The sequence below is a fragment of the Dendrobates tinctorius genome, unplaced genomic scaffold, assembly GCF_039654945.1.
Source record: "Dendrobates tinctorius isolate UK_male_01 unplaced genomic scaffold, ASM3965494v1 ptg000032l, whole genome shotgun sequence".
Taxonomy (NCBI): domain Eukaryota; kingdom Metazoa; phylum Chordata; class Amphibia; order Anura; family Dendrobatidae; genus Dendrobates; species Dendrobates tinctorius.
In genome coordinates, this window is record NW_027361700.1 from 20,547,304 (window position 1) to 20,565,572 (window position 18,269).

The 18,269-nt window shown below is 44.4% G+C and overlaps 1 protein-coding gene across 2 annotated transcripts; it reads left to right on the top strand.

The window, feature by feature from the left end:
- Window positions 1-1,528: 1,528 nt before the first annotated feature.
- On the top strand, window positions 1,529-16,944 carry LOC141086479 (melanoregulin-like). Of its 2 annotated transcripts, XM_073572566.1 has the most exons (5): window positions 1,529-1,954; window positions 5,686-5,845; window positions 7,091-7,181; window positions 8,184-8,350; window positions 15,773-16,944. In XM_073572566.1, the coding sequence occupies exons 1-5, from the start codon at window positions 1,875-1,877 to the stop codon at window positions 15,992-15,994; spliced, it is 720 nt and encodes a 239-aa protein (XP_073428667.1). In that variant the 5' UTR covers window positions 1,529-1,874; the 3' UTR covers window positions 15,995-16,944. The 2 variants fall into 2 exon arrangements, with proteins under 2 accessions (XP_073428667.1, XP_073428668.1); XM_073572567.1 differs by lacking the exons at window positions 1,529-1,954; window positions 5,686-5,845; window positions 7,091-7,181 and adding an exon at window positions 7,188-7,391.
- Window positions 16,945-18,269: the final 1,325 nt, after the last annotated feature.

Here is an 18,269-nt window from a genome sequence, read left to right on the forward strand (position 1 = left end):
CTGGAGTATCTGAAGAAGAATAACCTCATGACACAATATCAACACGAGTTTACGAGGGACCATTCCTGTCAGACTAATCTGATAAGCTTTTATAAAGAGGTAAGTTCTGAACTGGACCAAGGAAATGCAGTGGACATTGTGTACATGGACTTTTCCAAAGCTTTTGATGGTGCCACACAAAAGGTTGATACATAAAATGAGAACAATGGGGATAGGGGAAAATGTGTAAGTGGGTTAAGAGCTGGCTCAGGGATGGTTATTAACAAAGGGTGGTTATTAATGGAGCACACTCAGACTGGGTCACCCACTCAGACTGGGGTACCACAGGGGTCAGTATTGGGCCCGATTCTTTTTAACATATTTATTAATGACCTTGTAGGGGGCATAGAGAGTAGAATTTCAATATTTGCAGATGACACTAAACTCTGCAGGGTAAGCAATACAGAGGAGGACAATTTTATATTACAGGAGGATTTATGTAAACTAGAAGCTTGGGCTGATAAATGGCAAATGAGCTTTAATAAGGATAAATGTAAGGTCATGCACTTGGGTAGAATGAACAAGATGTATAATTATGTGCTTAATTGTAAAACTCTGGGCAAAACTGTCACTGAAAAAGACCTGGGTGTATGGGTGGACGACAAACTCACATTTAGCGGCCAGTGTCAGGCAGCTGCAGCAAAGGCAAATAAAATAATGGGATGCATTAAAAGAGGCATAGATGCTCATAAGGAGAACATAATTTTATCTCTATATAAGTCACTAGTGCGACCACACTTAGAATACTGTGTACAGTTCTGGTCTCCGGTGTATAAGAAAGACATAGCTGAACTGGAGCGGGTGCAGAGAAGAGCGACCAAGGTTATTAGGGAACTAGGGGGTCTGCAATACCAAGACAGGTCATTACACTTGGGTTTATTTCGTTTGGAAAAACGAAGGCTTAGGGGTGATCTTATTACAATGTATAAATATGAGGGGACAGTACAAAGACCTTTCTAATGATCTTTTTACTCTTAGACCTGTGACGGGGACAAGGGGGCATCCTCTACATCTGGAGGAAAGAAGGTTTAAGCATTCTCACAGATGGGGATTCTTTACTGTAAGAGCAGTGAGACTATGGAACTCTCTGCCATATGATGTTGTAATGAGTGATTCCCTACTAAAATTTAAGAAGGGACTGGATGCCTTTCTTGAAAAGTATAATATTACAGGGTATATACACTAGTTTCCTTAATATTGCGTTGATCCAGGGAGCTAGTCTGATTGCCGTATGTGGAGTCGGGAAGGAATTTTTTCCCCCAATGTGAAGCTTACTGTTTGCCACATGGGTTTTTTTTTGCCTTCCTCTGGATCAACATGTTAGGGCAAGTTAGGATAGGATATGGGTTGAACTAGATGGACTTAAAGTCTCCCTTCAACCTTAATAACTTACTATGATTTCACAGAAGTGTGATTGACTTGGAGTTACATTGTGCTGTTTACATGTTCCCTTTATTTTTTTTGAGCAGTGTAGTTAGTGTTATTTATTCTAAGTGGCATTATAGCAGATCTCGGCTTTCTGTAGATTTAAGGGATTCGAAAATTAAGATTGTACTCCTATAATGACTCCCTCAACCTCACAGATTAACCCCTCTATAGTCTTCAAAACGAAATATTCCTCTACTTTTCATCTTCACACCGGGAAATGATAGGACATGTCTAGAAAACCCATACTTATCACGCTTCTTAGCTGGAGGCTTATAGTTGTGCTGATGCCCATGTGACTCTCTTGTTCTTTCATTCCAATTACAGTGAATTTTTTGTATATTAACAACACCACCCATGCTAAGACCCCCATCCTACCATTCCTATGCCGTGCAGTACTGACCCCCAGTATGGCAGTGCGGAGGACCTTTTATCGCTTCCTTTGCTGCTGCTATCATGATGAGGCTCCAGAGCAGATCCCTTTAATCAGGTAACTTATGATTAGGCAGTATTTCTGATTTTGTATAGTCCATACCTATAGTGATATATATCTATATATGCTGCTTCTACAGTGTCTTGTATGATACCATATATGTTTTACTAAGGATTACTCTAATATTACAAGTACCCAACATATCAAATTCAGTCTGCGTAGTTGATGGTGTACTACAAATCAGTTTCCTGGCACTCCGGCTCTTTTCAAGGCATCATAATTCCATTATGTACTGACATTTCCAGGGTATGACGATGTCAGCTACATTTATACTAGGGCAATTGGGTATATCCTTTACTTGCCCATGACCAAAATGTATAGAGATTTTCCAAGATTATGAAAATTGGGTCTGTTTTTCCTCCAATAAAACAGCAGCACCCCTAGTCTACGTGTGGTTTCCAACTAACAATAATTTATTTCTATAGCTCCGACACATTCCGCAGCACTTTACATTTCAGAGGGGACTTGTACAGATAGATGATAGACATTACAGCATAACAATAACCATATAGATCAAAACAGATACCAAGAGGAATGAGGGCCCTGCTCGCAAGCTTACAATCGAAGGTATTTATAGAGATGAAAATGTGTATGAGTGGGTGTGATCCTGGAAGTTCCATTGTTTGCCTCATCTTGGAAAAATGGTGCTCTTATGAAGTTGTGATCACCTGAATTGCAGGAGAAATAGGTTTATGATATGATGGAAGACCAAATACCCGAAGCAGACACCACTAATTGCCTCCAAAGAGCAACGAATCTGGTGGTTTGGAGCTAAGACGCACCCCCATTCAGCACTCTGAATCTGTAGATTGTTAGGGAACCAGTACTCCAATTGTTTTTTTTCCAGCAGTACAATAGACAAAGGAGCAGTGATGAACTTACACAGCTATCGCTCCAGCCAACGGCTATTGTAGTGCCAGTCCATGGGATTGCTGGTGGGGTAGGGTGTGCAGGAGTCGGACACCCATCAGTCCGCAACTTGTCTATCCACCAGATAGCTGATCAGTTGCAATGTTGGGAATAACCTTTTATATAGGAAAAACCCAAGTACAAGAAAGCATATACCTTTGACCAAGCTTATCGGGGTAGTTACGGACAGAGGGATTGGGGCCCCAATTCATGTTGATACTGACCACATTTTAATAGGCGATGGAACCTATGTAAGGATGTGGTCACCCATTGTGCTGCCATGTTGGCATACAGAAATGGTAGAAGTGAGCTTGATTCATGAAGATAAGATGGGGGCCAAGAACCTCCTGTGGGTGGTTATGAGAGTAGTGGAGTCAAGCCACAGTCTGATAGAAGCCTACTTTTTTATCTTTGTAATGGAGACCCTTAATCCTCCATGTAGGCCACAGCCATAATGCACAATGTGTCAGATAGGTAGCAATATATCCTAGTCTTGTTTTGGGCACACTCTCAAAGAATTGGATGGCACCACCAATTGACACCGTTAACATGGCTCATACATGTACTGTAGAGTGTTTATTCCCTGTTCCTGCAAGTAGTAATATTGCTGCTCTGGGATCTTTTGCGCTCATTGTAAAGTTAGGGTCCCTCTTTTCTTCCTTTCCATCTCACAATATTTTTGTATATTTTCTTTACCGCTTTCACAATAGTGCTGTCTACTGTCAGTATGTATGACCTGTTACTGTATGGTCAGGCCATGATAGTCCGAGTCACACTGATAGCTCAATGAGTTAGTATTGTAATAAAAATATATACATATATTATAAATATAAATTAGCCTAAACAAAACTGATGCTTATGAACAGTTAACTATATAAAGAAAGGCTAGAAGTTGCCCATATATCCTCATTGAATAGTGAAAATTGCCATGAGCATACTGTGATACTCACCTTTGCACCAAACCCTATATCCTACTTTTTTGCTGGAACAAGAAGATTTGAAAATTAAACTGTCATGTATGGGCCTGAGTATACCTAGACCTCTCCACTAACAATAAGGCATGTTGGACACGCAACAACACAATCTGCCTCAAAATGTACCACCTAACTGGCAGAGAAGACCAAGGGTGATGGACTTTATTCATTTTTTACACTGCTCTGGTCAAATCAGAGCTGAGGTCTGATTAGATGCTATCAAAGAAAATTTCACTCTGATGAATAAGATTTGAAAAACATTATCCTGTTCAATGAACCTAAGGGAAACCGAGATCTTTTTTGTATTATGACCCACCATGCAATTTGGTATTTGCAGAATTGACCTCACCATGGGAATCACTGCATACCCCCCCCCCATTGTCGTAATGATAATTAGAAAAATATTTCATATAAATTGCCTGTGGGGGCAATAGGATGAATTTATTATTGCCAGGTTTAATATTCGCTCTTGTCAATTTTAACACAACAGTAGGAAAATCAATTTACCAATTATATTTCATGGACTGACAAACTGGAGTGCTTACCTAGGGTGGCACTGTGCCAGCGACCGCAGTGCAACTAATTCATAGAGTGACAGTCCCTGTTCTTGAACCTTCACCATCAGTACAAAGTGGGCACCAATTCTGATTTTACTCTTCTATTAATACAACAGTAATGTATTTTCGCAAGAGAATCCACAAAACAGACTTACAGAAAATAATTCCCCAAAAGGATTAATTTTTTTATTAAATATTAATTAAGAGTATACAAGACACATATAATGCTAAACACAAATGCAGAAGGCAGTTGTCTCAAGGTTATAAGGCAATAGGAATGATAATAACCAGATTCTTACTATGTCCCTATACATAATCCTGCCGAGCAGCGAAGGTTGGCACCCTCAGAATAAACCATGCGAGATTGGCGCCACCACTCAGCATTGTCTTTCCCTGATGAAAAATTGTGCCCTAGAATGATATGCAGGTACAAAAAAAGAGACATGATATGAATGAAAAACATACAAACTTCTAGTTAATCTACCAACAAGATATGTGTACTAAACATAGCCATGGAATACAAAAGGACAAATGGCTTCCAGGGACCGGACATAAGGTGCATCCTAGATGACTATGTATATTTCCTAGGACTATTGTTCTACCCTAGTGTCCACAAAAAACACTTAAACCAAGGTACATCACCAGCACAGATAAATCTAAATTATTAGTCCTGTAATGATGATAATCCCTAGAAAAGGAATGTGTCTCGTCCCTTTAACCAGACGTACATTCCCCATTATTACCAGTCCCATGTCCCAAATGTTGGTTCTTGATATAAATCTATTGTAATGTGTCTTACTAGTTTAAACAGAGGTACATTCGCCATTGTTACCAATACCAAGATACTGTCACAGTTAACAAAGTGGAAACATTGTTTCGCCTCAATGCGTTTCCCCTTATAGATGCCGGTTCATCAGGAGGCTAGGGGGAATTAAGAGTGTTCCCTATGATGCCTGGATAACAGCTTTTAGTACTGCCCCTCTTGTGATTTGTAGTATATAGAGTGTACCGCTAACAGTTGTTACTATTGACTTAGTGACCGTAACATGAATGAGCTAAGTCCATGGTACAGCTGCTAGAAGATGTACTGGCTCGGGGCTATGTATAACTCATGTCCTGACATATGTATGTAGAATGTGTTGTATTGGTGAAGTTTCCAAGTGACCTAAAGTTTGGGTACAAACAACCTCTTCAGGAAAAGCAGATGCTTGTCAAATGTCACCCTGCATGAGGGAATCTTTGTCGTAACTTGGGACAGTTTGTATTCAGGGATCTGTTTGTATTGTAGCGATACCCTCTTTTACTTTGACCGGGAGGTGAAACGTCGAAGAGCAGAAGAAGCAAACTTGTGGAATGAGCCCCAAGATGTGTCTCATACAGAAAGAGACGACGATCGAGAGCTGTACAATTTACTGCAGAAGCGATTATGGACCCGGAGGGGCTCAGAGGTCAGTAAGTGACTGGAAATCGTGAATGTCACAAGCTGATTGAATAAAGAAAATGTACAAAGATGTATGGAACTGGAATAACTGTATAGTTCCATACTTACCAACACTGATATTTGTCAAATAAAGATGTTTAAATTCTGGTTTGGGAACAGCAAAATAGATTGCAAATTTTGGGGGTAAGGGCAAACGAAAACCTTGTTTCACTAAATTTGCCAAGATTGTTTCCAGAAAATTGGGACAGCAAATTTAGATGTAATTTTAGTGGTCAAACATCAACAGCCAAGTTAACTGTGGGGTATACACAAATCCATACAAAAAGAAAAAATATGGAGAAACCTTTACAAAAAGACCACCCTTTTTAATATACATATTTTTCAATTTCTTTGAGAAGACCCCACTGCATCACTATTTTTCAGTGCTATTTCCATGCAGGAGATTTGGCCCTCTATGCCAGAAAAATTGAGCTTTGGCCTTTTATGTACAGCAGAGCTACTCTGAACAGAATGTTGCATCTGAAAATGATAGTAAAATGCAAACATCTGCTTTCCGCCATGTTGCGGAAATAAGTAATAATAGGTCTTAAAGAGTACCTGTTGCCAGGTCAAGGAAAAATAGTTTTACCAGTTTTGTTGTTTTTTGTTTGTTTTTTTTTAAATCTGCTACACCGTTCCTTTTTGCATTGTGCAAATTTTATGGTTTTTACAAGAGGGTGTAATAATGCAGAGCACTTTAAAGACATGCCTCCAGAAAATCTGGCATGCACCACCCCCTTGTAAAGACTGTAAAAATAATCATCAAATAGAAATATCTCTCTAGTAACCGTATGGCGGATTTACAAAGAATAAAAAAAATGGAATACTCACTGGAGCAGTGGGCATAAAATCAGAGCAAAAATTTGTTTGCCTTTTTAGCAAAGTATTTATTGTTCACGATCGTAAAAAAGACCTTTCAACAGGTCAAAAGTAGAACAAAACTTTAGTCCCAATTGTACTGGCAGTTTTTGGGCTGATCATTGAATATAATTGGGAATTTAATATATTCTTCAGATTTTCAATATTAAGGTCACTGTGAAAATCACTGGAAATACAATGAAGGATTAAAGGCTAAGAATACAGACCTAAGATGACAGAAAGAGATGCATGAGCTTTGAAGTCAGTAATGGCCAGCATGCTCAGGAAGACAGGTGAAGAAGAACAGCGTTGTATCTTTGTATGAGATGCTTGTGATTTTCCATCTCTTACTCAGGGTTACAGCCGACTGAGTTTTGATATCAGCGCCCACAGACAGATACGTAAAGATGTGAAGGATCGTTGGAGATCTCTTCTGGAAAATCTAGGTGAGCCAATGATTAACAAATATGTTCACAAGGTTTATCCTGTAAACCTGACATGGCAAATAAAGCCTTATGCTGGGATCACACATGCGAGGAATACGGCCGAGTCGCGCATGTTAATACCCGGCACTGCCTCCAGCACTCAGGAGCGTGCCCACAGACAGATACGTAAAGATGTGAAGGATCGTTGGAGATCTCTTCTGGAAAATCTAGGTGAGCCAATGATTAACAAATATTTTCACAAGGTTTATCCTGTAAACCTGACATGGCAAATAAAGCCTTATGCTGGGATCACACATGCGAGGAATACGGCCGAGTCGCGCATGTTAATACCCGGCACTGCCTCCAGCACTCAGGAGCTATGTATTGCTATGTATTGCTATGTGCTATGTATTGCTATGTGGCCGCATGCTCTGATCTGAGTGCCGGGTATTAACTTGCGAGACTCTGCCAAATTCCTCACGTGTGATCCCGGCCTTAGACATTGCCTGTAGAATCTGAGGGCTGTCTAGATTGTTGCAGATTGTTTTTGAAAATTTCTGGTGGATTGTTCCAATTGAGTTCAATGTGGGGATGCGTAGGAGTCAAAATCTCTGACAAATATCAATTTTGGTTGTTTCTGTTGCAAAATATGTACCATACATCCAGATGAGTTAAAAATAAGAAAAGTTGTAAACTTCTCCTGATGGTCCTGTGACAAACATCTCCTTGTCCCCCTCCAGTATCTGTACTCCCAGCCTGTAGTGATCACTTGTGATCAGATATCTGTGCTGGTCGCCAAAAAATGTAGGGACCAGAGAAGTGTCAACAACTGCCAGGGAAGGTGAATGCAGTGCTTTTATATTGCAGATGCTTTGCTGTTTTCCACAGGAAAATTCAAAAAATAGATCACATCCAAAGTTTGCACAATGCAATAAGGCTGCAAATTTTCCTTTCATTTTCTATGCATTTGTGTGAATATACCCTTATTTTTCCAGTCTCTCAGATTCTTTCTTTCACACTCAGGTTTTCATAATGAAGCCGATTCTTTGCTCACTGTGACCTCCAACCACTCCTATAATAGTATGCGGGACCCCACAGAGGCTCGTCGTCTGCTCAACCAGTTGGCCCAAGAGACCAGCATATTTGAACAGCACAACCTTCCACCTCCTGAGAGGTACCTTTTCGTTCTGGTAAGTCAAGTGGAAGACTAAAGATTTAGAAATACTCCCTTGTATCCTATGACATCATTTAAGCTGACCATATCTGTTCTATAGCTGTTAAGCCATCTTGGGCATTCCCGTATACAGGATTGCTCGTTCTATGAGAAAGCCGCTGACAGACATATCTGCTGGTGGCTTATCTCTGGGATAACAATGTGATCGGCGGTCTGAAATCGGACATGCCTCATCAACATTTTCCCTGAAGATCAGTTGGCTGGTGACCTCTTACACATTAAATTGTTTTCCAAACCCATCAATATCGGCGGGTGCAGCTGACATTGATTTAATGTGTATGGAAGACCTTTAGACATGTATTACATTAGTACATATCAAAAAAGTTGTGTAAAATAGGAAAAACCTTGACTGTGGTTCAAAAAACAGTGCCACACTTGTCTACAGATTGTGTGAGATTTTGCAACTCGACCACATTTACATAAATGGACCTGAGTTCATTACAACAAGATACAACCATTGTGAGCAACAACCATCTATATATATAAACGCCTTATCGTGTCTGTCTGTAACCGAAATCGCGGGCCGCTGACTGATCGCGGCCGCCAGGCCTCCGCCAGGTTGCAACCAACCAGCGACAGGCGCAGCTGTTTGTAACTGTAAGCTGCGCCTGCCGCTGATTGTTCGTGGCCTGGCGGCCGCAACCTATCAGCGGCAGGCACAGGCCGTAATCTTTAAAAAAAGAGACTTAAAATTAAAAAAAAAAAGTTATTTTCACCTTCCAACGGCCTCCTGTCTTCTTTCCACGTGCCCGGCCTCGCGTTCCCAGTAATGCTTTGCGGCTTAGACCGCTGATGACGTCACTCTCGCAAGAAAGAAGACCGACGTCACTCTCACGAGAGCGAGAAAGAAGACCGACGTCATCAGCGGTCTAAGCCGCAAAGCATTACTGGGAACGCGAGGCTGGGTGCATGGAAAGAAGACAGGAGGCCGTCGGAAGGTGAGAATAACTTTTTTTCATTTTTTAATATTATTTTTGTACCGGGCCGCGGCAGTGATTGGTCGCGGACAGAGGGCCGCGACGCTGATCGGTCGCGGCTACACGGAAAGGGGGGTGAGGGGACCATGCATACCAGGAAAGGGGGTGAGGGGACCATGCATACCAGGAAAGGGGGGTGAGGGGACCATGCATACCAGGATTGGGGGCTGAGGGGACCATGCATACCAGGAATGGGGGGCGAGAGGACCATGCATACCAGGACTGGGGGGTGAGGGGACCATGCATACCCCAAAAGGGGGGTAAGAAGACCATGCATACCAGGATTGGGGGGTGAGGGGACCATGCATATCAGGAAAGGGGGTGAGGGGACCATGCATACCAGGAAAGGGGAGTGAGGATACCATGCATACCAGGATTAGGGGGTGAGGGGACCATACATACCAGGAAAGGGGGGTGACGGTGAGCATACATACCAGGATTGGGGTGTGAGAGGACCATGCATACCAGGATAGGGGGGTGAGGGGACCATGCATACCAGGATTGGGGGGGTGAGAGGACCATGCATACTAGGACTGGGGGGGTGAGGGGACCATGAATACCTCGAAAGGGGGGTAAGAGGACCATGCATACCAGGATTGGAGGGTGAGGGGACCATTCATATCAGGAAAGGGGGGTGAGGGGACCATGCATACCAGGAAAGGGGGTGAGGATACCGTGCATACCAGGATTGGGGGGTGAGGGGACCATACATACCAGGAAAGGGGGTGACTGTGAGCATACATACCAGGATTGGGGTATGAGAGGACCATGCATACCAACAAAGGGGGGTGAGGGGACCATGCATACCAAGAAAGGGGGGTGAGGGGACCATGCATACCATGATAGGGGGGTGAGGGGACCATGCATACCAGGATTGGGGGGTGAGAGGACCATGCATACCCGGATTGGGGGGGTGAGGGGACCATGCATACCCCGAAAGGGGGGGGTAAGAGGACCATGCATACCAGGAAAGAGGGGTGAGAGGACCATGCATACCAGGATTGGGGGGTGAGGTGACCATGCATATCAGGAAAGGGGGGTAAGGGGACCATGCATACCAGGATAGGGGGTGAGGGGACCATGCATACCAGGAAAGGGGGTGAGGATACCGTGCATACCAGGATTGGGGGGTGAGGGGACCATACATACCAGGAAAGGGGGGTGACGGTGAGCATACATACCAGGATTGGGTTGTGAGAGGACCATGCATACCAGCAAAGGGGGGTGAGGGGACCATGCATACCAAGAAAGGGGGGTGAGGGGACCATGCATACCATGATAGGGTGGTGAGGGGACCATGCATGCCAGGATTGGGGGGTGAGAGGACCATGCATACCAGGATTGGGGGGGTGAGGGGACCATGCATACCCCGGAAGGGGGGGTAAGAGGACCATGCATACCAGAAAAGAGGGGTGAGAGGACCATGCATACCAGAAAAGAGGGGTGAGAGGACCATGCATACCAGAAAAGAGGGGTGAGAGGACCATGCATACCAGAAAAGAGGGGTGAGAGGACCATGCATACCAGGATTGGGGGGTGAGGGGACCATGCATACCAGGATTGGGGGGTGAGGGGACCATGCATACCAGGATTGGGGGTGAGGGGACCATGCATACCCCGAAAGGGGGGTGAGAGGACCATGCATACCAGGAAAGAGGGGTGAGAGGACCATGCATATCAGGATTTGGGGGTGAGGGGACCATGCATACCAAGAAAGGGGGGGTGAGGGGACCATGCATACCAGGATTGGGGGTGATAGGACCATGCATACCAGGATTGGGGGGTGAGGGGACTATGCATACCCCGAAAGGGGGGTAAGAGGACCATGCATACCAGGAAAGAGGGGTGAGAGGACCATGCATACCAGGATTGGGGGGTGAGGGGACCATGCATACCCCGAAAGGGGAGTAAGAAGACCATGCATACCAGGAAAGAGGTGAGAGGACCATGCATACCAGGATTGGGGGGTGAGAGGACCATGCATTCCAGGATTGGGGGGTCAGGGGACCATGCATTCCCGGATAGGGGGTTGAGGGGTAGCATGCATATCAGGATTGGGGGTGGCGAGAACCATACATATCAAGATTGGGGGTGAGAGAACCATACATATCAAGATTGGGGGGTGCATTATTATTAAATCTTCAAAAATAAGCTGCATATATATTCTAGAATACCCGATGCGTTAGAATCGGGCCACCATCTAGTCTACTATATAATCGTCTAATTCTGTCTGTCTGTAACGGAAATCCCGCGGCGCTGATTGGTCGCACCCGGCCGGCCGCGAACAATCAGCACATTCGAACGACGCACGCCTCCGTCGGGAGATCTGCAACGCGGAGAGACAGATTCTAGAATACCCGATGCATTAGAATCCAGCCACCATCTAGTGTTTTTATAATCCTGCACAACCCTTTAAAGGGAATCTGTCACCCCTTTTTTGAGATATCATATAATGATATAATTCAGTTGTGTGTCACATAAGGATTCTCTTAGTACTTTTGCTTCCCCCTGAGCCCGCAACTTTCATGCATAAATGCCTTGTTTAGGCTGGTTTCACATTCGCGCTTTTTAAGCGCACGCACGGCCGGGGGTAGCTCCGCCCCCGAGCCGGCTCTCTGCCCGGCGTGCCCGCCCCTTCCTTGTAGCGCCGCCTCCTAGCGCACAGCGGCGCCTGCGATCGGCGCACCCTATCTTTAGCATAGGGTGCGCAGATCGTGCGCAGGCCGTGCGCTAGTTGCGCTTTGACCTGCACTGCGCACTTTTGACGGTGCGCCGTGCGCGCCAAAATCAAACTTTTCGGATTTTGGCGCGCACGGCGCACCGTCAAAAGTGCGCAGCGCAGGTCAAAGCGCAACTAGCGCACGGCCTGCGCACGATCTGCGCACCCTATGCTAAAGATAGGGTGCGCCGATCGCAGGCGCCGCTGTGCGCTAGGAGGCGGCGCTACAAGGAAGGGGCGGGCACGCCGGGCAGAGAGTCGGCTCGGGGGCGGAGCTACCCCCGGCCGTGCGTGCGCTTAAAAAGCGCGAATGGAAACCAGCCTTATATCGGTTCAGATGTATGTAAACTGCCGCTGTCCGGTCCGCTGGGCGGGGCTTATTCACCTGCTCCCCCCTCCCTTTCTTGCTCTACGCATTTCTTCTTGAGTAGAGCAAGACAGGGAGGGGGGAGCAGGTGAATAAGCCCCGCCCATCGGACCGGACCATGGCAGTTTACATACATCTGAACCGATATAAAAACGGTATTTATGCATGAAAGGTGCGGGGTCAGGGGGAAGCAAAAGTACTAAGAGAATCCTTATGTGATACGCAATTGAATGATATCATTATATGATATCTCAAAAAAGGGGTAACAGATTCCCTTTAAGAGCACATACAAGACCATCGTGTTATATAGCTCATTTATACTCACACGAAATTCAAAGCCAAGAAAAAAAGGAAAGTCCACTGACTCCACCAGGTAATCAGATATCAGGTGGGAGCCATACAACTTCAGTTTGTCTAACAGAAGATGTGGCTTTCTAAAGCCCCCGTCACACAGAGACACAAGTTTTGTGATGCAACAACGATTTCACCAGCGAGATCGCTGTGTGTGACACCGTGCCGGTATCGCTGATCGTTGTTGGAAAGCCCTGGACATTTTTTTGATCGCTGTTCTCCCGCTGGCCAGCACGCATCGCTGCGCGTGACAGGCGGGAGACCAGCGATCAGCGCGCTGGTAAGTAAGGTAAACGCAGGGTTTCTAAGCAGCGCGCTGTGCTTAGAAACCCAATGTGTACCTTAGTTACCAGCTCCCTGCATCAGCGCGATAGTAACTAACATACACAGCGACACCGCGCACTCTGCGTCACTGGTGCTGATCGCTGGTGAAGCTGCCTGTTTGACAGCTCACCAGCGATCATGTAGCGACTCACCAGCGATCCTGACAAGTTGATATCGTTGTCGGGATCGCTGGTGAGTCGCTATGTGTGACGGGGCCCTTAGTTTTGCAATAGTATTATTAATTTAATTTAGAACTTCCTCTTTCAAATACTGTCCAGTCCCTATTAATCGGGTTCTAAACAAATTATAGATTAATTTAAGGGAACCTATAATAAAACTAAATCCATATATTTGATATTGCTTAGAGCTATGTCCTTCTAGTTGGTATTTTATCGGTTCATGCCAATATGACCTCTTTGCTCTTGCCCCTGTGGCACGCTCCTCATATCTTACCACCACACATAGTTTACTGTAGAAGACCTGCAGAAAGGTGATGTTCAGTGGCCCTTCCAGGGATTTATATATTTTAAATGTTCTGTATCGGGGCATTTGAAGAAGGGAAGAATAATATATGTTGTATTTTTTAAGCATACCATTTAATATGCTATATATGAATCATATCAGTTTCTGATAATTAGAACTCATGTAAGATTTGTGTAGCACATCATAAAACATCTCCATATCTATGATGGCAACAATATCTGACCCTGGCTCTCCTTCTGAAGATTAACTTTTCATCCAAGGCTTTTGAACAGTATGTACAGTAATAGAATATCCATATTTGACATGGTGAGTCTCTGTAGTGCAGGAGGAGATGGATTTATGGTCTTCATTGAAAGGTCCCTCCATCGCCCCCCTCCCCCACCATCTTCCCTCAGGCTTGTCACACAATGTTCTGGATTGTGTGATTTGCAGTAAGTGGTGACAGAACAGACACTAATAACAAGTGTTAAATGTCAGCTCTGTAGTGTTTCATTCCACAGAGATCTGTTAGCGCTGATGATGAGGATGAGGAAGCCCTTATGGTTTTTGTTATGGAGAGTGTAACACTATAGAGAACAGAGATGAGTCCATAAAGGTGATACCATTTATTTATGTGACCAATGACCTTTTGACAGCAAAACGTAACGGTGACCACTCTCTGCTCATTCTTCTCAACCTATCTGCAGCTTTCGACACTGTTGACCACCATCTCCTACTCTCTAGGCTCCAGTCACTAGACATTAAGGACACTGCTCTCTCCTGGTTCTCTTCCTATCTTTCTGACTGCTCCTTCAGTGTTTTGTTCTCTGGCTCCACGTCATCTCCTCTTCCTTTCGCTGTCGGGTACCTCAGGGCTCAGTCCTTGGCCCCCTTCTCTTCTCTGTCTACACAGCCCCAATTGGACAGACCATAAGCAGATTTGGCTTTCAGTACCATCTTTATGCTGATGACACACAACTATATACATCATTCCCCGACCTTACCCCTGCTGCACTACAGAACACCAGTGACTGTCTGTCCGCAGTCTCCAACATCATGTCCGCTCTCTATCTGAAACTCAACCTCTCCAAAACTAAACTTCTTCTGCTCCCGCCGTCTACTAACCTGCCTAAATCTGACATTTCCCTCTCTGTGGGTGGCACCACAATAACAACCCGGCAGCAGGCGCACTGTCTGGGTGTTATGTTTGACACCAATCTCTCCTTCACATCCCATATACAATCTCTTGCTCGCTCTTGCCACTTACACCTAAAGAACATCTCTAAAATCCACCCTTTTCTCACCATGGAAACAACAAAAACCCTCACTGTAGCATTGATCCACTCCCGCCTGGATTACTGCAACACTCTATTAATTGGCCTCCCCGTTACTTGACTATCCCCTCTCCAGTCCATACTTAGATCACCCTGGCTGCTGCATTATCTGGCTAATCGGTACTCGGACACGTCCGCTCTTTGCCAGTCCTTACATTGGCTGCCCATTCAATATAGGATCCAATTCAAAGTACTTGTTCTCAGCCACAAAGCTCTCCAAAGTGCAGCACCCCCCTACATCTCCTCCCTCATTTCTGACTATCTGCCTAACTGACTGCTGTGCTCTGCAGACGACTTTCGACTAACCTCTGCACTAATCCGTACCTCGCACTCCTGACTCCAAGACTTCTCCCATGCTGCGCCAATCCTATGGAGTGCTCTACCCCAAGAAATTAGGACTATCCACAATTTGCATAGTTTCAGGCGCTCCCTCAAAACACCTTTGTTTAGAGCGGCCTATCACGTTCACTAATCAGTCATTCTATGTGTAAGTGTGCATGTGTAGCCCACTCACTATCTCCATCCATCCATCCATCCATCCCTCACTCCCTCAAGATGGCTGGACCATCATTGTAAATGCACCATTGTAAATACACACCTGTACTTTGTTTCTCCCCCACCTCATTGTAGATTGCTTTCACGAGCAGGGTCGTCTAATTTTGCTTTAATTATTGTATTAACGTTGTTACTTATGACTTGTGTTTTGAAACTGTTAAACTATAAAGCTATAAAACTATATATGTTGGCGCTATATAAATAAAAATGATGATGATTATTATTATTATTATTATTATTATTATTATTATTATTATTATTATTATTATTATTATCTAATGTTTTTCAGGACCGGCTTATCGTTCTCGATACGGGAACAGAGTTTGTATCTATTGCAAGACAATTTTACCCCCCTGAGACCTTGGACAGCAATGAGAAGGAGAGTGTTGGGCTTGGCACTGCTGTCCTGGTTAGCCCGGGCCAGCAAAAAGTGGAAAATGGTGAAGACAAGGAGGAAGAAGAATGTGTTGAGGTGGACGAAGAAAGTTTTCTGGTCAATCTTACCGAATGATAATGACCAATATTGGCCTCCATCTTTTAACTATTATCCTCAGCTTTCTGTTCTCCTCCACTCTATAGCCCACCATGCCACTACACTGCTCATCCTCTGCCAACCATGCCCACTTCCTCCTATACAATCATGATATAAATATAGATGTTTTCATCATTCAAATAGAATCTTTCTCCTGCCGCAGGGGTTAGCAACCGCCAGAACAACAGCTTTTGTGATACTACAGCTCACAGCATACCCTGATTGTGAGAAGGCTGAATCCTGTTTTACATTAAGATCCGAACATATGTTTATTTTAATAACAATTTTTTAGGTCAAAATACTTCCAAAAGTGACTGTTCTTTTTAAAGAGTCTGTCTTGTTTCAAGTTATTATATGTTTTATGTAACAGTTTTTCATTAATATCCCACTCTAGAGAAATATTATTTATTTTACTCATTTATATAGCGCCATTAATTCCACAGCGCTTTATAGACATTATAATCACTGTCCCCGATGGGGCTCACAATCTAAATGTTACAATTAATATGGTAGTCCGATCCTAAGGGTTGATTTAGCTTGTTTTGGTAAGTGGTATTACGTCAGGATCCCAGGAAAGGACAATGGTGACAAACCCTGTGGGAGAACTTGGGGTGGCTGTAGTGGATGCTACTAAGCTTTATCAGAAAAGAGAGATACCTAAAAATGTTCAGTGAGATTTGCTGTGTAAGCAAAAGATAGGCTGTCGATGAAGTTAAAAATAAATCTAGGATTTCTGATGATCAGAATCTAGAGCTCCACAGAGTGCTACAGCACATGCTCACATTTTTCCTACACAGTGCCATCCCTTTCCAAATACTTCAACTCAGCTAGGCTCTTCGGTGGGATTTCCACATTCATTACTCATCTCCTTTGTGTTTGTCTGAATCAACACTTCAGTAACGTAATAAACAGAATTATTCCTTGTCATAGTCGAGATTAGAGTGAATCTGCCTGCAACCCACAGGAGTAGAAACAATCTAAGAAAATCCATGCTCTGCCTAGAATATTCTGACTCCGTTGTGTCTTCAGACTGTGATATTACAGTTATAGAGGTAGACAATGAGGCCTAGAGCCTTAGAGCAGACAGGGCAAGGGCTCATGCAGAAGTCCATGAAGCTCGGTCCGAATTCGGATCGCAATGCACGGACTCTCCTTGAGTCTCCTGACTCAAACTCATACATGCCTATAAGGGAGTTGCGCTCAGGCCACTGGACAGTCTGTGCATTGCGATCCGTGCTCTGACCAAGGTTCATGGACATCTGCAATACCCCATAGCCTGAACTACTTCTCCTGATTCCCAAGACACCGTTTACCTACAACCTTTACTATGGAGATATGAACAGCAGAAGTCGGTGACCTCTAAGCAATGTATTAGGCTACTCTGTCCTGCCTTGCAGATCACTTACATCTGTCTACTGCCAGAGCAGATTGCAGCTGATCAGTGTGTATGGCAAGTGATGGAGAGCCACTACAATAAGTGCTGAGCTGTGCTGAGCAGTCTAAACAAGGAAGGGATGCAGCGCTCTCTTGTCGTTTGGTCCAAGTACAGAAGAAAAATGGGATGAGACGCCTGAGGTGCCGCTTTAGGGCTCGTTCTCATCTGCATATAAATCGGATGACTGCAATCCAATAAAAAATCGTATTGCACTCTGATGTTATTCAGTGCTCAACTGTGAGGTTTTTTTTTTTCTCCGCTCAGATTGGACTGAGAAAAAAAATCACAGTGTGCTGCGAGTGCCTGCGTATGTTGGATGAGACTCACCAATGCAAATCAATGGATGCGAGAAAAAAATTGCACAGCACACAGACCATGCTTTTGCGGTCAGATTTTTACACAGACATCTCAATGGAAACTCGATATTTCTTCAATCAAGTACACTAAATTCCCAGCTCGAACTGTCAGAATAGATATATAGATAGAAAGAAGTCAGTGAGATTTATAATTAGTGCTTTGTGTGTGTAGTTTCCTGTTCTAGCACATGACGTACTATCCTGTCCAGGTGACCCAGGCCCGTATGACCATTGACGGGATAGTACGTCATACCGATCAGCTGCGCTCACGGGGGAGTGCGGCTGATCGCGGCCGGGTGTCAGCTGATACTCACAGCTGACACCCGGCACTAAGTACCAGGAGCGGTCATGGACCGCTCCCGGCACTTTAACCCCCGGAACACTGCATTGCAGCATTCCGGGAGCAGGCAGAGAGGCTGTCAGGGGGGTCCCAATCGCTCCCATGGTAACCCGATGTCGTCAT

Coding starts and splice junctions, on each gene's coding strand:
- LOC141086479 (XM_073572566.1), top strand. CDS start 1,875: ATGGCAGTGCGGAGGACCTTTTATCGCTTCCTTTGCTGCTGCTATCAT. Junction 7,182..8,183: donor ATCTCTTCTGGAAAATCTAG/GTGAGCCAATGA, acceptor TTTCACACTCAG/GTTTTCATAATGAAGCCGAT. Junction 8,351..15,772: donor AGAGGTACCTTTTCGTTCTG/GTAAGTCAAGTG, acceptor AATGTTTTTCAG/GACCGGCTTATCGTTCTCGA.